Here is a 22,494-nt window from a genome sequence, read left to right as displayed (position 1 = left end):
CACAAATGGCACACTGCTACGCTTTAAATCAGCGGTCCCCAACCCCCGGGCCTCGGACTGGTACCGGTGCGTGAGTCGTTTGGTACCGGGCCGCGAGAGTTGAGGCTCAGGTGTGAAATGTATAGTTTTCAGGGTTTTTAATCGGTTTTCAGCGTTATTTTGTTAGCGTTTTTATCGTTAACTCGGTTTTCCTGGGTCTTTTCACGTGTGTTATGAATAAATCTTCTTTTTTTCGGTACCGGTACTAGTTTTATTTTGTTGTATTTATCCGCGACACCTTAAAGGCCAGTCCGTGAAAATATTGTCGGGCATAAACTGGTCCGTGGCGCAAAAATGGTTGGAGACCGCTGCTTTAAATGGTAAAAAAGTGCACATTTTCTCTCAACCAGCAAAAAGAAAAGGTTTGTGCTGGTGCTTCAGTTCTCCCAGTAAATGATTAAGAAAGACAAACAGAATGATTTGAATATAAATCATTTGCAGCATTACAACATTTTCTTTTCCTTCAGCAGAATGAGGAATGCATTTGGATGCATCACCTACTTGGTGTCATGTATCGTTACACCTTCTTGTTTCCTGCCCGTACTGACCATTCAGACCTAAATACGCCCTTAATGCATTTTTGATTGTGTTTTGGTAGGTTGGGTGTTACAAACAAGATGGATTTCATTCCCAGATGTGAACAACACATGATAGGAGCATGAGTGGAAAAAATCTGATTAACTGACAAATTATCTGTGTGTGTGCTAGCACTCCCTCGTTAGCACAGTGTATATTTAATTCAGCCAGAAAATCTCTAATGAGTGTTGTCATTTTTCTGCCAGCCGCCCAAAAAGCACCTCCAAAATGGGGCCATCAAAGGCTACCAGGTAGGCTACAGGGAGTACAGCTCAGGAGGAAACTACCAGTTCAGTGTGATCAGCGTGGAGACCACAGGGGACAATGCAGAAAGCCTGGTGTTGGATAATCTGAAGAAGTTCACCCAGTATGGAGTCGTGGTGCAAGCCAGTAACAGCGCTGGGACGGGGCCGTCTTCCACCGAGGTGGCTGCTACCACACTGGAGGACGGTAAGAGGGGAGGAAATAAAACTATTCTTATTATTTGCAGTTTCACATCAACATTTTAATGAATGAGAAATGTTGTACGCAGAAAATGAGACAAAACCCTTGATCTAAATACAGCACGAATACATTTGGAGTATCGCATTACAAACACAGCTGTGAAGGAGCCAGGTAGCGTGGTTTAATGTTGCAGCTATTTGTGAGGATGTAACACAACCTAGTGGAGATCACTGGGTATTACGTGTGTTGTCAGTGTTTGTTTTTATACTCTGGGTTTTTTCTACTCAGTGCCCAGTCGTCCCCCAGAGAACGTCCAGGCCGTTGCGACTTCCCCAGAGGTCATTTCACTATCCTGGCTGACGCCTCCTAAAGAAGCTCTGAATGGCAACTTGCTGGGATTCAGGGTTATCTACTGGGCCAACCTGCCTGATGGAGGTACACGCGCACACACACACACACACACACACACACACACACACACACACACACACACACACACACACACACACACACACACACACACGAGAGCATGCAAACCTGAGTTTAGATTAACATGCATTTTACAAAAATGCATCTCAGTCTCCAGAAATCTGCACTTCCTCCTCAAATAGAGTATAATTATAAACTATTCCTGATAGCATTTCTTTCATGAAAACATATACACACACAGGTTGGTGTGATCTGCACTACTATGAGTCTGCTTCCAATCAGAGCAGAGGTGGATAACCCTGTCCGATGCACCTGTGCAGGGGGCACACCTAGCCTGCTAGCATGTCTGAAGGATCAGTGTGTGAGCTAAGAGCCAGATCAAGCCACAAGTCAGAGAGAGCTGCGTTCCCTGGACAAGGATCACCTGATCTGTTAGCACAAGTGCAGTCAGTGGATAAAGAAATGTCAAGAAATGTAGGTCAAAGTCATAACATCCAACAAGGATGAAGGGGCATCCGTTTTATAATTATTTAATACATCTGTTCATTTAATATGTTTCCATTTAACATTTTAATATGCTAAAGATTTGTATTTCTATTATTTTATCCAACCACGGTCTTTATTGTTTATTTCAATTCAATTCAGCTTTGTTCAGTCACCTCTAAGCACCTCTAACAACCTCTATGAGCAAGCACTCGGTAGTAGTGGGGAAGGAAAAACTCCCTCTTAGCAGGAAGGACAACCATCTGCTGTAATTCCTGCATTCTTGTGGACTGATGTTCTAATTTGTTAGTAGCTACAAACAGATAAAAAAAATAGGGATGAAGCTAAGATTTGTGCATAAAACATTTGATTTGTTTGTGTCGGTGAATGAGGCCCGCTGTTTTCTTACATTTAGATCCCCACACTGAGCCTAGACCAAATAGTTTTACTTGACCAGTCCACATCCAAGGACACTCTGACAGCTTCACTGTGGTTTTGGAGCGTGTTGCCCAATTACAGCAGACTTAGTGGTCCTAGTATTCTGAGATGTCCTTGGGCAAGATATTGTTGATGCCAATGGCAGGCCATCACTTCTGAGGCTATTACTGTAAATATGTGCACGTGTAAAAAGATTTATAGAATTGCTAAGGTTAAGCAGTGCTCTAAGTTACCATCCTGACATGCCGGCTCAAAGCGTTACTGCGTGTGACTTTTTCTTGGTCATTAGAAACAAGTAGCTTTTAGTGTAGATACTCAGATGGATTTTTAAGGCATGGCATAACCTTCACTGCTGGCCAACAGGCTGTATGCTGATGGAAGGCGGACAGCATAGCATGGCAGTGTCAGCCAGATTGCTTGTGACAGCATGATTACCTTTGCCCCTTGCACTGTCACATCACATTGGCCTGCCTACAGAACATGAACGCTCAAGACTTGACAGCCATGGCTAGTTTGCATGGTAACAGTGAATGTATTCTCAAAGCTACATTAAAATGCTATTATTTGTAAATATTTGTGTTTTTAATTTTTTATATATACTGCAGCCTAACAATTAATATATTGAGCTGTTTATTGCACTCAGTGCCAGACAAGTGTAGTACATCAGGATGATGGAATAATCTCATTGACCAGCAGAGGGAGTTATAGAACCTGCAGCGGTGCAGGCTGTGCCGGTGTTGCAGTTTGTAGGACAAGAACAAACTGGATGTTATGACTTTGTTCATTTGTTTTTGTTTTTGTTTTTTTGTAAATACTTCTGTTGAGTAAGAGAAATCAAAGTATCTAAACTCTAAAAGACAACAGAACTGAATTTTTGAATACTCTGCCAGTGATTTTCCTGCTTATTCAGTCTATTTTTTCTCCATAATGTCAGCAAAACAGTTAAAAAATTAGAATGTAACATATTCAAATTGCTTCTTTTGTCTGACCAACAGCCTAAACAGCCAAAAACTATTATCTTCAGCAATTATGTCAAACAATGAACAGCAGCAAGTCATCACACCATCTGCAAATATCCTTTTGGCTCGGAAAAACAATTAATCCACCGTTCGAATCAATTAAAGTCACGGAAGAGCTGCAGTTATCTCGCAGTTGCAGGCACCAGAAAAATACGGGCCTCTGATTATTGTCACTTTTCTTTATCAGGATGTGGTTCCAGTTTGATGCAAACATAATTTTTGATTTTAAATTTTTTTTTTTAAATTTTTGTTCCTGGATATGAAGACTGTGGGCCAGACACAGACAACCATAGTCTTGGTTAACCTGTACATCCTATTGTGTTTTTCAAGTGTTTTAAACGCTCTCCTCCTTAATGAGGAGAAGAGCAGTAGCTGGGGGTCCGTTATAGATCTCTGGAGTGAAATGAAAAACTAGAACTGTGGACGAGAACACATTGTGGTGAAGGAATACAGACACATTGAGGTGTTGATAATCCAGAAGTTAAGAGCTGAGGGAACCATGTACGCTTGGATCCAGACTTGTTTAAATTTTGTGACTGAATATGAAATCATCTCAGGCTGTGCTCGCTTAGGCCTGATATTACTTTTATGTATTTGAGCCTCTATATTTTAGTAGTCACATGTTTGGACCAGTGGCAACCTGTCACATAACGGGATTATTTACAACAGGAGACATTATGGGGATTTTTGTTTTCCACAAAAATTATTCAGGAACCAGAATATTCTTACATATACTGAAGCCCGATTTAATACTGCTGTCAGTGTGTTTAGAGGATAAATCTGAATTTAAACAAGTTCAGAACCTAAACATATAACTGTTTAGGTTAACAAAGAAAGACTTTTAAGTTTCCTGAAGATGTCTCCAAGGTCCTTAGATTACCATGACCTGGATGAGTGAGAGCCTACACAGACATTATATGTGCAGTTACCGTATTCTCAGTCTCATTTTTTCCAGTTGATCCAGTCAAACATAAACAGTTTAACATGTCAGAAGTGAACAGAGATGTGTAGACACCACGCTGATTTATTCACTATTCTCCAAACTCATCTTCTTCTGTTTTCTGTTGGCCAGAGCTCGGAGAGATCAGGAACGTGACAACCTCTAAGCCCTCACTGGAGCTGGATGGATTGGAGAAATATACCAACTACAGCATCCAGGTGCTGGCCTTCACCAGAGCTGGTGATGGTGTCCGCAGTGAACAGATTTACACCCGCACCAAGGAGGACGGTAGGCCGATTAAGTCACCTCTCCAAATAAAAAGGCAGCTGTCAGGTTGTAGCGAGCTTCTGTCATAGAGGTTGTTTCATGGTCAGGTTATGCTAAGATCTGTGCTAAAGTGAATTTGACTCACTGCCTCAAGGAATTACAATATCTCCCCTCTTTACACTAAATGTCAGTTTTTCTAGACCAACAGTATTTTACTGGGATAAAAATGAGGCAGGATCCTAAATATACTTATTAAGTAGAGAGCAGTAAGTCTCGCATGCAGCAGAGAGAATATGTTATGTGGCCATCTGTTATCTAGCTGTATAATCAGTGTAAAAAGAGCCATAAAAATCTTTCAAGTATTAATATTAGCTTAATGTACGGAGTATATCAACTAAATTATCTCATGCTTTCAGTTCCCGGTCCTCCGGCGGGGGTAAAGGCAGCAGCTGCATCCAACTCAATGGTGTTCGTGTCCTGGCTTCCTCCTCTCAAAGTGAACGGCATCATCAGGAAATACACCGTTTTCTGCTCCAACCCACACCCCACGGTAAAGCACATCAACAAAGTATCATTCAAAAAGACAATGTTACACTGTTACACATTGTTGCAACATTGTTTGTTCGTTTTTTAATTCAAGTTCCGGTTTTAGAGCTAGCTAACCAGGAAGATAACCAGGAACCTGGAGCTTCGGCTTGAAGCAAAGATGACTTATGTTTGTTTAATAATTACAGTAAAAGTAAAGTAAAAACAAAAGTTTACAAAAAAACAGAAATAATTAGTAATTGTGTGGGTTTCTTTAGCTTTAAAGAGCTTTACACCTGCTCAGCATAATGCTACAGCACCCTAAGTTTTCATAGCCCTGCATATCAGGACATTTAGAACCATTTATTTATTACTATTTGAAGCATTTATCACACAAGAAACTGTAAATATGTGATGTGTCCTAAAGATGTGTGTACACACAAGGCATGAACATGTGAAACACAAATATTTGTAGCACCTAAACAACTATAACATTTGCAGAGGTGTACAAAAAAAATCACAGATAGTGAATAAATGTGAACTCTGGCCAGTATAGTTTGAGCTGTTTGAGAACTGGTCGTGGACAGCATCAGTCCAGCTGGGTGCAAACACGATATTTGTTCATTACTGGTTTGGGCTCAATAGAAAACATCAGCATGTGTAGTTTTACCCCTGAGTGTTTTTTTATGCACTGGAGTCATTTATGAACGTCCTCCCTCCTCCAGGTGAGCAGTGAGTTTGAGGCGGCCCCAGATGTATTCTTCTACCGCATCCCCAACCTGAGCAAAAACCGTCAGTACAGTGTCTGGGTTGTTGCAGTGACTGCTGCGGGCCGTGGAAATGCCAGCGAGATCATCACTGTCAAACCCATGGCTGAGGGTCGGTGGAGCTACTCTCTTATAAAATGTGCTTTTCAATGCTGAACAGCTCTCTGTTGCCTGGTATCACGTTTGTGAGCTCGAAGTGCAAAGTGGATGCGTAAAATGTGCAGTTTGGGTAAAAATGACTCTTAAGACAAGGAGCATTACTAAATGGGAATAATGCTGCATTTGGCCCTGGGAACATGTTGCATGTTCTGTAAACGCAGATAAGCTGATGCATATACCAACAGGTCTTTATTGTCTGGAGTCAGCTCCTATATTAAGCGCTCGCTGCAGAGCTTTCTGGTCTTGCACTGTGCATATCTAATACCAGTTTGTGATCTTTGCAGTGACGATTCTTTCTATTGCTCCCCTGTAGAAAGTTGCAATAATTGTCACAGAAATGTATTCTTCACTAGTTTCTTTAAGAAGTCTGTCAGGTTAGACATGTGTGAGCACACCTTAAGTTAAATTCTCCATCTGAAATATTTAAACAGGAACACATGTCTTTGAATTTCACTGCAGGCTGATCAGTTGTGTGTTTTTGCAGCTCCGGCTCGGATCCTGACCTTCAACAGGACCGTCACGACCCCCTGGATGAGGGACATCTTGCTGCCTTGTAAGGCAGTTGGCGATCCTTCACCAACCATCAAGTGGCTGAAGGAGATGTGAGTAAAATACTAATCACTGAGGATCACTGAGGATCTTTTCACAGCTGAATATTTGTGGATATTGTCTCCTTAAAATATCCAGTGTCTGTGTGGCACACTAGAAGCTGAAAGTTAATCGTAAATGCATCTCTGCCTCAGCAACGGGACCCCAGCACCCGTTGTGATTGACAGCCGGCGCAGCGTCCATACGAACGGCAGCCTCGTTATCCGCACAGTGAAAGCAGAGGATTCTGGGAACTACACATGTGTGGCCAGTAACAGCTTTGGGCTGGACAAGATTGTCCTAAACCTCCAGGTTCAAGGTGAGAATTACAACATGGGCAGAAAGACAAAAGAATGACACGTTATCATCTTTTTCAGTGCTAGATTTCTTTCTTTAAATCCTGCTGTTTCCTTCAGTTCCTCCTGACCAGCCTCGCCTCACAGTGACCAAGACAACCACCACCTCCATCACCCTCTCCTGGATCCCAGGAGATAACGGTGGCAGCTCCATTAGAGGTCAGAGAGATTCTGCCTGTCCTTCTCTGTCACTGCTTTTTTTACCATTTGATTTACATTCATGTCTCCATCTGTGCCACCTTCAGGCTACATCTTGCAGTACTCAGAGGATAACAGTGAACAGTGGGGTAATTTTGCCATCAGTCCAAGTGAGCGCTCTTACAGGCTAGAGAATCTCAAATGCGGCACCTGGTACAAGTTCACCCTAACCGCCCAGAATGCCGTGGGCCCCGGACGCATCAGTGAGATCATTGAAGCAAAGACCCATGGGAAAGGTATGAACTGTTCTTCTTTAAGGGGCATGTTACAGGTTAGTCGTTGTGCAGCCTCCACTTATTTAAAAGTAAACTTAAAATACTTAACAATACAGCAAATGATTGGAGTGATAAACACGTTTTAAAAGGTCAAAGAGGTTTTAACTTTTTTCCCTGAGAAATAATAATATATACGGTGTGATCAAACCTGTGAAGAGCCAAAACCTTATTGGATTTAAACCAGACCGATCCTTCAAAATTCTCATGCATGAGCAGACTGCAGTTATTTTTAGATCATTGCCTTTTAATTATCCTGGATCTTCTCCGGTGTGTTAACTTAATTTTCATTTTTTGGAGCAATGGAAACAACTTTTTAGTGTACTTTGTGCAAACACACAATGGCTCAGTGGCAATTCAGGAGGTTGCACTCCCTCATCGGGGCTTGAGCTGACAGTCTCACCCTGGAGAATAAATTCTCATTGTGGACTCCTCAGCTGTAGACTTTCTTACCAGGACACCCAGATCCTACCACCCGCTCAGGTTTCAGACCGCCGCCTGTGCAGGTTTCAGATCCCTGGTGAAATCTCAGAGCGCGCTCGACAGATCCACCAAATTTGAATTTGGTTTCAGTTTCTGAAAACATCCTGATTTAGAAAATAAAGTGATAGCACAGAATGTGTTGCATCTGATTAAGTGTACACACAGTCACTGGTAAATCCTTCCTGCAAATAATGCACTCTGTCACAAAGTTCATGAACTTGACAGTGAGTTTACTCAAATGGCTTCCTTATCACGATAGCTGCCAATGCCAGCATGGGTCCAAATCTCTGAGGTTTCCTGTTTCCAGCACTTTGTTGAACGTATGCAACAAAGAATAAAGACTGTGTGAATGCAAAAGCAGGTCTAATCAAGGTGTACTTCGTCTTAAGCTCTTAATTTTGTGTCTGAATGCTGATTATTTTTCCTTCTTCCCACAGAACCTCAGTACTCTAAAGAACAGGAGCTCTTCACTAGCATCAATGCCACTCGAGTCAAGCTCAACCTGAACGGCTGGAATAACGGCGGATGCCCGATCACCTCGTTCACCCTGGAGTATCGGCCGGTAGACTCGCCCACTTGGACCACGGCACAGCGCACCTCCCTCACCAAGAGCTACGTCCTCTACGACCTGCAGGAGGCCACCTGGTACGAGCTGCAGATGAAAGTCTACAACAGCGCCGGCTATGCCGAGAAGAGAGTCAAGTTTGGAACACTCAGCTATGATGGCAGTGAGTTCACATGGTGGCAGGAGACCATCTGTTTCCCACTCTTTTCTTCACAGGGAGCAGAGTGATTGTCTGTCGTGGGCTACTGAAACCAGCAGGGTACTGTAGCTGCGTGATTCACTGGCTGCTCCAGAGGTAGTATCATGTGAACACTCACACTTTAGGAGGGAATTGGTGATAAAAGCCATAAGTTCTCAGTAACTATAGCATTAAGAGTCTGACTAAGTGTGAGAGTTTGAGGCAAAGAGGAATAAATTACCTTTTCTGTTAATGGCAGAGCTCCAGGCTCAAGGAGACTGAGCCGCCTTTGACAAATCGGGCAATAAAAAGCACATTTCATACCAAATCTAGTGGCTGCAGCTTGGCTTTCATGATGACGCCGCCTTCACAAGCCCACTGAATTCTAACACAAGAATCAAATAATCTCCTGATCTCCTTTGAGATAAAGGATACCAGCATTACCAGCTCATATTGCACACCAGGGGCTCAGCAGTATTCTACCACAATCACTTCTGAGGAACAAATACTTCATTTCCTCCCTCACTCACATTCTGCGACTGCTGAAGAGAGGGTGGGGGTGAGCATTAAGCTGTGAAGGATGAGTTCATTGGTACTGAGGTACAGTTGGGCGAAATGAGAACAAAGCATTAGTGTCAATTTGACAAAGGTCAAGCACAACGATTAGGAAAGGGCAGCAGCTTATGGTGAAACACAAAATTTGTAATGCTCTTGACTTTTTTTTACTCATTAGGATTCATTCAATAGCTTTCATTTAAAGAGACAGATCAGGGGGTTGTCATGCAGGTTGTGTCTCCTGACACTGTCACATGACCTCTGCACAGGTACCATCGCACCTTTAGTGAAGGCGCCCAATGTGAGCGAGGATAACTCTGGGAGCGGTGAGGGTTTGAAGATGATGGTAACCATTTCCTGCGTGTTGGTGGGTATCGTCGTGATCTTCATCGGCCTTCTGGTGCTGAGGAGGAGGAGGAGGGAGCAGAGGCTCAAGAGGCTCAGAGGTGAGATGATGGGGGTCCCCGCACGTGATGGGCGGGTTTCCCAAATCTGCTACGTGCTTGCCTCTAACATTTTCTCTTTATGTTTCCTAGATGCAAAAAGCTTGGCTGAGATGCTCATGAGGTAACATCTTCATTAAGCCGTCATCATTTACCTCAGCATGCACACAGACGCAATTACAGATCTTTTTACTTCCACTCATTTTTCATCTGCTCTGTGCTTCTCAGTAAAAACACGCGTCCAGCAGAGCCAATTAACAAACAGCAGCAGACGCTCCGCATGCACATCGATATCCCCAGAGCCCAGCTTCTCATCGAGGAGAGAGACACCATGGAGACTGTTGGTAAGCACGCAGCGAGCACTGGTGACACAGGACATAATGTACGATGGCGCGCAGGCTAAGTTTGTTTCTGCTGCTGTCTCAAAGATGACAGGTCCACTGTGCTACTGACCGACAACGACTTCGGGGAGACACAGAAGCAGAAGTCGTCCACAGTCACCCACACTGTCCACTACCAATCAATCTCCCAGGCCACTGGTCCACTGGTAGACGTGTCTGATGCCAGACCAGGAACTAGTAAGTCCAGTACGGACTCTTTTTTTAACTTCATAATACATTAAAATGTTTATGTGTCCTTTTATTTTCCCAGAACTCTCTCCTTTCATGAACCTTCCCTCTGTCACTTTGCCTTTTGTTTTGGAAGTTATGAGGATTCATTGAAAAGCTCAGCAGACTGCTGCCACACTCATACGCCACATTATGCTGCTTCATAGTTACAGTGCTGTTGCCATGCCTGCTGTTCTGGAGTCAATAAGGTGTTTCCTTGTGGAGCGGTTTCACTACAGATTCTATATTTACATGAAATCCACTCCACAAATAGACTTCAGCTGGTTTATTATCAGGTATAAATAGCTGCAGGATGGCTGCACAAACTATTATTTGCAGGACAGCTTTTAAAGTCAGCGCCATCATCCCTCGGTTGTTCTTTAGCCTTTGTATTTGAACCCCACTGTGGAATTACTGCCACAGAAGCCACAGTATGTTGAACTCAATGCCACAAGCACGAAAAGTTGGACGAAGTTTTGTTGCCATTGGATGACCTCCTTCAGGTTCGAGGCTCCGGGTCACATTTAGAACTGGGTGACTTGGTAATCTTGGTAATCCACACACTCTTAAATCTCTGCGATGCCGTCTCAGTGCAGCAGTAGCTGCTGTGATATCGGCACAGTTAGTGGTAAATTGTGCACCGCCAACATTAGTGAATCAGATAAAGTTCTTGATTTTAAAATTCCTCCCGCCTCTTACATGCAATCTTCTCACTGTGCTCTCTTTATAAATACTGACAACACTTTTTTTACACTCGTGCAACATGTTAATAAATTTGGCTCAATAGCTCTCATGCAGTGAGCTCACCGTTAGTTTTTATTACTTTAGTAATCAAAGTCTGCATAGTGACGCAGAAGAAAATCCACTGTAATCCCAGAGACTATATACTGTTGCCACTCTTTTCTGTTGTAATCATGACCATTTCATTGAGCCAAGTTGTTGCTCGACCTGTTTAAATACCTTGCGTTTCTCTGCCTCGCTCTCAGACCCGACAGCCCGCCGCACAGCCAAAGCTGGCCCAGCTGCTCGCAACAGGTACGCCAGCCAGTGGACCCTAAACCGCCCCCACCCGCCAGTCTCCTCTCACACTCTGAGCACTGATTGGAGGCTGCCCACACCCAGAGTGGCAGGCTCTGTTGACAAGGAGAGTGACAGCTACAGCGTCAGCCCATCTCAGGACACAGGTAAATGACACAGAGCTGCTCTGTGTGACCCTACGTGTCTAACAGCATAGCACCTGTATTAACCTTCACAAAATGCCATTGCACTAATTCTAACAATGATCCACTCCACTAACTCTGGGCCTGATCCAGACCGTGCACGGAGCAGCATGGTGTCAACAGAGAGCGCCTCCTCCACTTACGAGGAGCTCGCCAGAGCCTACGAGCACGCCAAGATGGAGGAGCAGCTGCGACACGCCAAATTCACCATCACCGAATGCTTCATTTCTGACACTTCGTCAGAGCAGATGACGGCAGGCACCAACGACTACACCGACAGCCTGACCTCCAGCACACCATCCGAATCAGGCATCTGCCGCTTCACCGCTTCCCCACCCAAGCCTCAGGACGTCAGTCGGGTTATGAACATGGCCGTGCCCAAGGCTCACAGACCGGGTGAGGCCAAGCTGTCCAGAGGCCACACGTCAGCCTGCCTGAAACTATAACTGCTCAACATCTCTAATGTTTACCCCTAATATTAACACCAGCAGTGAATTCATTCAAGCTGATAGTCGTCTTATTTAAAGTGAAACCACAAGTCGAATCTGAATGAAAACAACTTGGACACAGATGCAGAAGCATTGTCTAAAAATTCATTATAAATGTGGCAAAAAAGAAAGGCAGCGATATCTGCTTCAAAAGGCACAGGAACGTTTTAATGAAGATGATATAAAACATTTTAGGTTCAGTCCAAAGTTAATGGAAATGTATTATTCTGACTGTGGGTAGGAACGTGGAGTTTTGATGCTGCAGTTTGACTTTTAAAATAAACGTTTGTTAAAGTATAAAGCAAATTAAAGGTTTGGACGCTGAACAAGACAAATATGGTTTGGCAAGTAAACGCTTGTGATCCTTAAACTATACGTGGACGTTATTTTGAGATTAGAACAGGATTTCTTTCAGTTAGAACAAACGGTTGGAATGATTAAAGTGATTTTCTTTGCAGGCTTATAGTTGTTGTCTGTTCGGGAGGTGTGAGCCTCTCACTGGTAATATCTGTTTGATAGTGTGAGCAAATCCCAGCCATTATAATGTAAATCCACATGAATGAAACTGTCCATTACCTGATTAGCGCATGCATTAGTGCATTACTGCTGATTTGGTGTTTTGTGCATTTCAAAATAAGAGTGCCCAGTTATTCCACACGCCTTCAATGTCACAGGAGTGGAAGAGTAATTTGGCTGAAAAGAATAAGCAGGATTATTTTAGCCTGATAAGAACAGGGTGAGGTTGTTCAGGAGTGTCTGTCGTCTTACTGACCCTGCTCTGTGTTTGTTGTCCCTCAGGGGGCGAGCTGGTTCACCTTCCTCCCTATCTGCGCATGGACTTCCTGTTAAACCGAGGCATGTCTTGCTCGGGGTCATCTAGGGGGACAGCTAGTGGGGAGAGAGCGGCCATGGGTCAAGCCTGCCTTGAGCCCCAGAAGAGCCGCTCGCTGAAGCGGCCCTCTCGGATGGCGCCCCCGACACCTACAGAGGCCCCTCAGGCCAGCAGGGACCCAGTGGCCCAGTGGCAACCCGGATCAGCGGCCACACTCCCCCACAGAGAGGGCTCAGAGCTGGCCCAGGCAGCCAAGCTCAGCACCTCCCAGGAGTCCCTGCTGGACTCCAGAGGACATCTGAAACAGAGCAGCAACCCCTACGCAAAGTCTTATACGCTAGTATAACAGCAGGGGCACCTGGGGCGGGACTAGAACTCACTCTAACACTGGACTTAACACTCAAGTGCAGTAAACTGACTTTCACCACACAGTTCTGTATATATGTCCCCTCCCTCCGAGGACGGGGTCACTTTTACTAATGTCCTTTTATTTATTTTAGACTTTTCTTTCACCTCTTGTTTGTATTTTTTGTTTTGTTTTGTTTATTTGTTTGTATCACTTGAGAAAAAAAAATTTCACTCATTTGGAGAGGAGTCCAGTCGGAGCTTTGCCAAACTAATTGAGTAATGAGGGAGCATTTATTTATTCTTGTTCTTTCTTTATAAGAAATTGGTGATTATTAATTGTTAGTTGTCAGCTATTATTGATCATTAATTACTGATTACCAAGTGATCTATTATCACCATCACTTCTCCAGTGTTTTCATAAGAACCTGGACATCTTTTTTTCTTCCTCTTTGGTTTCTTTTCCTGGTTTCTGGAAGATGACTATTTGGAGTCATGTTTTTTCCTATGGAATTTTCTTCTGAAGCATTCAGTGAAACTCGGAGAAATCTCGGAACAAAAGCAATTGAAACTAGAGTCCAAACTTTTCAGCTGCTCTCAAATTGTTACTTTTTTTGAAGAAAAAAAAATCTATTTCCTATGGATGCATGGGGACTGACCAATTAAAAGACAATGAGGATTATGATCGCGGCTGGGTGGGCAGCCCAGTCGAGCATTTTGTCACACTATGAAATGATCCAATGTGAAGATTTATTATTCTTATTACTATAAATATATATATAAAAAGAGAAATCACTTTTATTTGTGGATATTACAGGGAAGAATTGATTTGGTTAATAAAGTCCTTAGTCATGTTTGCACATATCTCATTTTAATTAGGAAATGGAGTCTCTGTTGATCTTTCTCTGTGTCCCATTCTCTGATGGTGCAATATGAAAAAAGATATGAAAAGTCTATGGAAACTATTGCTCTATACTGTACTGTAATGATGATAAATAACTATGTTGTGAGTATACTTACAGGGCCGGACACACTCCAGCTTTTGTATTCAGGTGTAGTTTACCACTGCTTGTCTGCCAGGTTGGTAAATGATGTTAGCTAGAACAGGGAGGTTTTTGAGTACTGATGGTTTGCACTTCACAACAGCCCGACTCAAGTGTGTCCAGATCCCTTCTCTCAGTGCACTAGGTAGAGTCTTCAGGGCTCTCACTGTCCTCAGTAGATTTACTGTTGCTGCATTGCAGCAATGCTCCTCTACAGGGAAAAAAAAAACGTGAGACAATCCAGCAGAATTCCCCCCTTCGAACCAAACCTATAATGTCTATGGGAAGTATCTGAAAAAAAAAGTTCATGTGGATATATACGTAAGAAACTGTTTTTCTGTTCCTGTCTGCCCTGGCCCGTTTCTGTTCTCTTTCTTTCAGTTAGCCTGAGGGATCCAAAATGCTGTGAGGTCATAATGTCAGTTTCTATGATTAGTTTCTATGATTAACTGTCTTCATTATGATTATACATTTTAACAAAAAAAATGTCACTTTTTATTTTTAACATGAGTGTTCACCATGGTGGCACTGGAATAAAGAGAAACTAACACAAAGGTTCAAATTTGATTAATAAAATGGCTGTTCCCCAAAGTGTCCCTCGCAGCTTTGATGGTGGGGCGGAGGTGACGGAGCAGACGGGCCCAGAGCGGGTGGAGGCCGCGCTCCCTGCCTGCTTGGGCCGTGAATTTCGGCGAGAGAGATGCCCGGTCTTCACCTCATTTTTGTCACTGTGACAGCAATGAAACATGAGTTTCCTAATGTTGAGCGTTGTACTCCCTACCTGCAGGTGGCAGTGATGTGCTGCTCAGTACAGTCTGGTCAACACAATGAGCCTGCAGTGTGCTGAGACCCTCTCTATCAAACCTGCTTTAAACTAAGATGAGCAGCTGAGTCTGCCCTGAATCGTGGACGGGATGTTTTCCAGAGATATTCAGCAGCAAATGTGCAGCATGGAGAGATTTTGTCAGAAGACAAATGACGAAAACACCAACAAAGCCTCAAAATCCCAGAATGCACAGCAACAGTGTAAATGTTTCTTTTCCTTAAAGCAGGGGTGTCCAAGCCATTTTATTCCCTTTGATCGTATGTAGTGAAAGTCCCCTTTCTGTCAGTGTAAACAGTGAGATATAAGAAAAACAAGCGCAATTTCAACACTAAGTCTTGTTTTTTCTACATGCTGCTGTCGTAAATGAAAGAAATCTGTGAGCATGAATCTTAAATGTGTAAAATACAGAAATCTGGAATTCAATTACTTTAGTATGAATAGGAAAAGCTATCAGTAGGAAACACTAGGAAACTTCTGAAAATACAGTTGAAATTCCAGGGTCCTTCTTCACCTTTCCAAAGCTGATTCTCAACCCCGGGCGTTATGTTTGACACTCCTGCCCTAAAGGAAAAGAAAACAGGCAGTACAGTTGAGTCATTTTTCCCGGTGTCATGTTATTCCCACTGACATCTATTGACTTACTCTTTAGGGTTCCCAGTTTTGAGAGAGAGTCAGACGTCTGAACTGTTCATGATAAGCTATTATAATTTTTCATCCTCAGCTCAGATGTGTTTTAAGCAAAATTTCAAAAGTTTCCGTAGCTTCAGAATGAATCCCACGTCTGTGCTCAGGGATGACTGTATAAATCGAAGCTGACTGAAAGCACAAAACATTATTTTAAGAATGCCTAACACACCAGCAGCCTCACTTTTAAACGCCATGACATCCAGTGGTTTGCAGACTCCTAATGTCAGTGGCTCCACTCTCTCCATGAGGCTTTGCAGCTGTTGACTGCAATAACTGAGAAATTACACTGTAAATTATATACAATTATATAATTCATTTAAAATAAAAGCAGTTCAGATTTATTTTGAAAGCAGCCTTTGACCTTTACTGTGAAAGATTGAAAATCTGTTATCAGTTTGATTTCAGTTGTGTCGTCCATCGATGACGTGGAACATCAACGCTGATTATCCAAATTTAGATCAGTGATGTGACAGGTTAAAGCAACTAACCGTGCTCCAGGTAACTCTGCTACTGTCTCGTCTTTGGGTTTATCTAGAAAGACGCATTTGTATAAACAGGGCAGGACTGTTTATACAAAACTCATTTAAGAAAACCAAATGAATGAAACACTCAAAACTAAATCAGTTATATTTCTTTTAAATGTGACAGCGATGCCCCAGAACAGACTTTTTATCCAATGTTGTCAGAGTTTAATTATATAAACATGTCAGATATTTAATTATAGATGGTGGTGCTTGATGCCATATTGCCATAGAATATGAATGAATGCCCAAATGACTGTGCTGCCGGAGCGGGTGGAGTCAAATTTACTTAAAACAGTTCAGGTTGACCTTAAACATATCTGAAATCTTCCAAACATACTTATCAAATTCAGTTGTGGCTCTAAAATTATTCCCACAATCTTAAAACTGATGTATTTCTTCAGTTTTGAACTTAATTTTAAATAGAAATTCTCATAGAAACATTTTTCGTTTTTCTAACTTAGTGCCAGATGATTATGTTGCAGCCACAGTTGGTCGTGACTAACTGCTGTGGTGCCGTACACTGAGAAACTCTAGGATGGATTTAGCTCTGATTGCCTGAAACATGAAACTTCATTTCTAAAGACTACAAGTGTAATTCAGATCATTCATCTGAAATTGGGGAGTGGGACCAGTTCTTTCACTACCAGTGCCCCTCTGTACCACATGACTGTCCACGGTATTTGGAGGCATCAGGTTCACTGCTCCAGAACACATTTTAATAAAAGGTACTAACTTCATTTTAAGCTTTTTTTGGCATTAATCGATAAAGTTTAGTATAATTATTGTCATTTGAAAATCAAAGCACTTCTAGAGCTTGTGAGGGTGACATTTGGCCGGAGCAGGAATGCAGTTGGACCGATAACAGCTTCTTCACCATAACAGACATGTTCATTGAGGTTTTCAGATCATTTCACACATTTCTGTGGTATTATTAAGAAAGGATAAAGAGAACTGCCAAGCAATAAAGTGCCACTTAACAGGCAGAAGGCACTGTGGGACATGTAGGCTGAAGTTAAATATCACGCAAGGGACGAAATGCGCTGAAAAGACTGGAGTGAAACATATCAGTTTAATTTTCTGCTCTAATGAAGTCAGTGTCAATTTAAAGCGTTGTTAAATTTCAGCCTGTCAAGACTCCGTCTGGTGTTGCTGCAGAGGATAAGTGTGAACAGTAGTGACAGAATTATGAAGAAACTTCCTAAACTGGTTTATTGATTCTGAACTCACCAGCCTGCCATCCTGAAGAGTCCACCTGAGCCTCACACGTCCTGCCTGCTAAATTGCTTCCATGGTCTTATATCACAAGACACAGATTAGCAGGAAGGTGTATTACTCAGCATGACAACTGTATCTGCCATCCACCTCCAAAGTCCACAACAAATTAAGCACGGTGACAGAGATTTACTCACCACCACACTCAGTGGTTAATAACAGCTGTCATAAATAAGGTTCAGGCTGCACTGAATTCTTTGCCTCTGATCAGCCTGAGAAATATGAATCCATCGTTTGCAGAGCTGAGGAAGTGGTTCTGAAAACGTAAAGTAATAAGCACGGATGCATGTCCCAGTGCAGACCTGAAGCAATGAGCTCTGAGCATGGCTCAGGCAGCTGGCATTGTTTATGTTGTCATTTATTGGATTCCAGATATTTTTACTCCTCACAAACTCATTTAGTGAGTTACAGCAAAGGAGTTTATGTGATGATCACAGAGAAATCCTTACAGTGTGATCTGTTCGCACTCAGCTGGCAAAATCAACATCGATATATCCAAATGAAAAAGCGAAGAGATCAGATCAGATCAACTAATCAGAAATTTCTACAGATTTCACTGAAAATCTAAATTGAAATTGTTCCTTACAGATGTATTCAAGAATGTGAGTGTGCCCAACTCGTACTTAGCTGGGACACACATTCATACATGTATATAAAATCCCAATTTAAACACAGCATGTTGGGAAAAATGCCTACATAATAAAACTTTGCTGAAACTTAAACCTTAATTTGTGCAAGGGCTGCTATGAGCACTCAAGAAATGTAAAATAGAAGAAGTTTGGAACTATCAGGACTCTTTCTGAAGCCGGCTGCCAGGTTATCGATCAGGGAGGTGATGAAAAACCCAGGGCCAAAGGCACAAACCCGCACAGAGAAGACACGTCATCATAGATGCTTCCCTTCCAGTCTGAAGTTACTTTACACAATATGCTAAGAAGAAAGGGATAATCTGCCCACATCCAGGTTTGCAAATCATAAAGACACAAAAGAAGAAAGAAAACTTCACTTTAGTTTGTCATTATAGCTTGAGTTTACTTGTGGGAATATGGCAAATGTTTCAAATGAATTTTACAGATCATACAGTGCAGTAGGATGCCTGGACAGTTTCTGAAAAGAACATAATACACAGCATAACAAACATGTCATTACTTCCTGATAAAATCGTTGGTTTAATATTCTCAGCTTCCATTACGAATGATTTTAATGTGAAATAATACCCAATATATCTACTAGGAAACAGGTTTAAATTAGAATTTCACGTCTTCCACTCCACTGAGGTTCTGTTACTGAACACTGTGGTCAGCAGCTGTGCTTTTTGATGAGATGGCAGAAGAGCAGAGATTCACCTGCAGCACTGTGTTTAACGCCGTATGATATTGTTGCTCTGAAACGACACAAAAACCCCACGTAACTTACACTTAAAAAGTCTGCCTGCATTATAACTCAGTGTTTCCATGGTAACAAATTAGTAATAAGTAGCACTGCAGGGCAAAAATAGGAACACGTGGCTCAGCATTTGTGGTCTGCCATGCTGCGAAGGTGTTTTTAGAGCCAAGTGGAGACAGTCCAGTCACATACTGAATCCTGTCATGTCAACAAGCCCCAGGAGCTCATTTCTGATGCGTAGAATGTAGCTCATTTCTACATTGCTTAGATTTTATGCTCCTGGACACTGTTTGTGACAATCGAAAATAAAAATTTAATTGGATCTCCTGTTTTGTTTTTCCAGTTTTAATTAATTCATGATTTTGTTTTCTAGAAGCCAAACATCTGCTACTAGAATGATGGAGAAATCTGTGTTTGAGAAAGTTGTACTTTTAAGCTGCTTTAAAAAATATTTAAATTCAAAATATTCAACAGTTTGGTTAGTGCAACTCTTTTGTCCACATTACCAAAAATGTAAATCAAGTTAAGGGCACAGGTCCATAAGGACAAAAGGATGTTGAATGAGAAATCAACGACGTTCATGAATCACTTAAAACCTCTTTTCAAGGTCAATCATTAGAACCTTTTGATCCCAGCTTGTATATACTAGCAAAAAAAATTAACTAGTGCAATATTTGTATAGCACTGTGATCAATGAAAATAGACTTTTAACTGCAGCACACAAAGTACATTGTGTGTGCATTTAACCACTTTCACAATCGTCACTAAAGGTTTCGTATAATCTTGCAGCTTTGCACATGAATGCTTCACTGTCAGCTTTTTCAACTTTCTTCTTAAATCACAGATGTTGAAGCATGTGACCTGCTGCATGCGGTGCACGAATTCTGTAGCAAGGAAAGAAATACTCAAAAAAAAAAATCACTCCTTTCCGTTGTCTTTATTTATTTCTCTGTAGAAGTGGGTATGCATGTGTGCACGTATGTGTGAGCTTTCATGCATGCATGTGTGTGCTTGTACAATACACGTGAGCCAATCTAAAAATGAACAATCACACTGGAACCACAACAAAGAACCACAATCACAACATCTGCAGTCTCAACAAAGATACAACTGAGAGAGTCATCGGGGGAAAAGTGTGTTGGAGAGGAGATCTCTGACATGTGAACACATTTAGAGACACTAAACTGATTGGATTTTAAAGACACTGGTAACAGTATGGAATCATTCTGCTCAGCCACAGGAAGAAGCCAGTAACAGGCCTCCAGTGGAGCCCAACTCTTCTGCTGGTACTGTGACCCAGATTATAGCATCAATCAAAGATCGCTGTTTAACATTACATGAGAAGACCTGCCAGCTTCCTGTTTATGTGGGTGTGCAGTGAGTGTGAAACCACACTGTAAAGTGTCACTGAAGTAAAAAAGAAATAGCAAAATTATATTATTATCTAAATACATACACCAAGAAAGTAATAATGCAACATTTTGTATATAGTAAAGTTATTCATTATGCACAGACTTTCACAAAGGTACAATTTAACCGCACCCTTCTACCTCCACCTTCAGGAATCTCGCCCTCACCCTCCCTTTCCAGTTCATAATGATGCAGTTTAATTGACATGCATGACCGGGCCCACGTCAGCTGAAGACGAGGCTAAGAGATGCCACTCTACGACTTCACATCCTGCTTCTTTTTCTGGAATTTCCTGAACTGTGACTGGATGGTCACAGCAGCCTTCGCCGTCTCCGGGGCGTCCATGTCGATGTCGAAATCCGGGGGGAGGTTGTTCTTCTTTTCTTCTGGGGAGAGAGGAGACGTGGAAATGTGAGAGGACAGCAGGACTTTCAAGAGGGGAGTTCATAAACATATCAAAAGTTCCTGAAAGATTTCTCTCAAGGCACAATCTATGCTGTCCACTTTCACTCTCTATCTCTTTAGCAATAAGTGGGTGTTCGCTGTTCGGCTAGCTGCACTCAAATGGGAAAATCCACCTGTTAACCGTAACATTGGGGTTGGCGAAGTGATTTATGCGGAGGAGAGCTTGTTTGAGTCACCAGACCGACAAGCTGGTGTCTGACGATCCAGCTTTTCCTCAACAGGCCACAACCAAGAACTGAACCACCAACTTTCCAACTGATGGATGACCTGTTCTATCTTCTGAGCAAAATGAACCTCTAGTAATGTGACGTCATCTGAATACAGTGCATCAAATGATAAAGGACTCACTACTGCCCCCCTGAGGCTTGTAACATATAATCACCAACACACTTCATCCCAGAGGGTCAAATACTGTTGTTCTGTAAGCTGCAAGTTTGTAATTCCTGTCAATAATTAGGATGTAAACTCATCCAAGTTAAGGAAGTTTGGGGCTTTGTTTTCACTCACTAATTTGTCTCACTTTCACAGGATGGATTCAAGCTTCAAAATTACCTGGTAAACCTGTGCGCTGAAAAAATATTTGATGCCAAATGACTTTTTATGTGTTTTGGCAAAGAAAACCTTTACAAGTGTCCACATGTCATGAACTGGGAGTCTCAATATTTCTTACCCTTGGTGTCCAAAACGCTAAGTTTCTGTTTTATCCTGTGAAAGAGAACATTCAGCAACCAGGGCTGTTTTTTTATTCCTAGTTATTACAGGTATTGTAAACTTTTGGTTTTACAAAAATATGTAAATTTGCGTAAAAGTTTTTTGAGATGAAGACTAGCTGGTTAGTTTGACAAACTTGGCTAACCTCTACTCCTGACACAGAGAGCAAGGTAAAGCCGCTTCTTGGAACATATGCATGAATACTGCTTCTACTTACGTTATATTTTCTCTTTGTATTTAATTTCAAACCATTATTTTACACTGATCCGCCAGCTTCATGAGCCTAACTTTTATCCTCGTCAGGCTGGAAGATCCTCGACAGCTGAGGGAAGCCTAATGTTTTACAGATTCAAAGAGACCGGTAAACTCTGGGCATGGGGAAGCCATTAAACGAGCCATTATTGGACACGAACACAACAGTATAAACGGCGGTTTATAAACACAGAAAGAAAACATTTAGTAAAGATTTTGCAGTTTACTGCTCTGTTGCAGTGCTGCAGAAGTGACCTCTTTCTTGTTAGATGTAAATGTCATTACAGATGGCTGACATTCAGTAAAAGGACAGAGCAGAAGCTCCCAAACTGACAAAAGAAGCAAACGGGGAACGTGCTCTTCACAGCGCAGCAGAGAAGATTCTAGTTCTTTAAGCCAGAACCCAAAACTCCTTCAAGCCTCCGGGTGCTGTGTGTGAAGGGAATGAGATGCACTGTACTTAATTAAGAAACAAGCTTCTGATTAATAGATTCAAAGCAACAAAGATGAAGTGCCCAAACAGGGATAAACAGAGAAGACAGAAGTGCATCTGGCTGCTTGATCACAGAACATGAACATGTGAAAAGTTTTACAGGATATCTCTTCAGTTCTCACGGCAATAAAAAAAACCCACCAGAAAACATCATGCTCATTCATTCGCTTTTTTAAAAGGTCAGTTGTTTATTTGAGCATTACAGTTT

The 22,494-nt window shown here is 42.1% G+C and overlaps 2 protein-coding genes across 6 annotated transcripts in view; one reads left to right on the top strand and one right to left on the bottom strand.

The window, feature by feature from the left end:
- dscama (Down syndrome cell adhesion molecule a) overlaps positions 1 to 14,842 on the top strand; it is a 112,664-nt gene extending 97,822 nt beyond the window's left edge. The window contains exons 17-33 of one of the 2 annotated variants that reach the window (XM_080867543.1): positions 822 to 1,065; positions 1,348 to 1,494; positions 4,501 to 4,656; positions 5,052 to 5,185; positions 5,886 to 6,039; positions 6,571 to 6,688; positions 6,830 to 6,993; positions 7,091 to 7,189; positions 7,276 to 7,464; positions 8,421 to 8,711; positions 9,551 to 9,727; positions 9,818 to 9,848; positions 9,953 to 10,068; positions 10,153 to 10,302; positions 11,319 to 11,516; positions 11,646 to 11,948; positions 12,839 to 14,842. In XM_080867543.1, coding sequence (XP_080723669.1) covers positions 822 to 1,065; positions 1,348 to 1,494; positions 4,501 to 4,656; positions 5,052 to 5,185; positions 5,886 to 6,039; positions 6,571 to 6,688; positions 6,830 to 6,993; positions 7,091 to 7,189; positions 7,276 to 7,464; positions 8,421 to 8,711; positions 9,551 to 9,727; positions 9,818 to 9,848; positions 9,953 to 10,068; positions 10,153 to 10,302; positions 11,319 to 11,516; positions 11,646 to 11,948; positions 12,839 to 13,218 — 3,051 coding nt within the window. In that variant the 3' untranslated portion in view covers positions 13,219 to 14,842. Of the gene's footprint in view, positions 1 to 821; positions 1,066 to 1,347; positions 1,495 to 4,500; positions 4,657 to 5,051; positions 5,186 to 5,885; positions 6,040 to 6,570; positions 6,689 to 6,829; positions 6,994 to 7,090; positions 7,190 to 7,275; positions 7,465 to 8,420; positions 8,712 to 9,550; positions 9,728 to 9,817; positions 9,849 to 9,952; positions 10,069 to 10,152; positions 10,312 to 11,318; positions 11,517 to 11,645; positions 11,949 to 12,838 lie in introns of both variants that reach the window. The other variant, XM_080867542.1, reaches the window with a different exon arrangement.
- Positions 14,843 to 18,602: 3,760 nt separating this feature from the next.
- Positions 18,603 to 22,494, bottom strand: part of pcp4a (Purkinje cell protein 4a) — a 31,283-nt gene continuing 27,391 nt past the window's right edge. For 2 of the 4 annotated variants that reach the window (XM_080867539.1, XM_080867541.1), the window contains one exon: positions 18,603 to 20,748. In XM_080867539.1, the coding sequence (XP_080723665.1) occupies positions 20,621 to 20,748 (128 nt within the window). In that variant the 3' untranslated portion in view covers positions 18,603 to 20,620. Of the gene's footprint in view, positions 20,752 to 22,494 lie in introns of all 4 variants that reach the window. The other 2 variants (XM_080867538.1, XM_080867540.1) reach the window with 2 other exon arrangements.

This window comes from Rhamphochromis sp. 'chilingali' (assembly GCF_963969265.1).
Source record: "Rhamphochromis sp. 'chilingali' genome assembly, chromosome: 19".
In the NCBI taxonomy this organism is placed as follows: Eukaryota; Metazoa; Chordata; class Actinopteri; order Cichliformes; family Cichlidae; genus Rhamphochromis; species Rhamphochromis sp. 'chilingali'.
The sequence above is the reverse complement of the archived record's forward strand: the minus strand, read 5'-3'. Positions and strand labels throughout refer to the sequence as shown.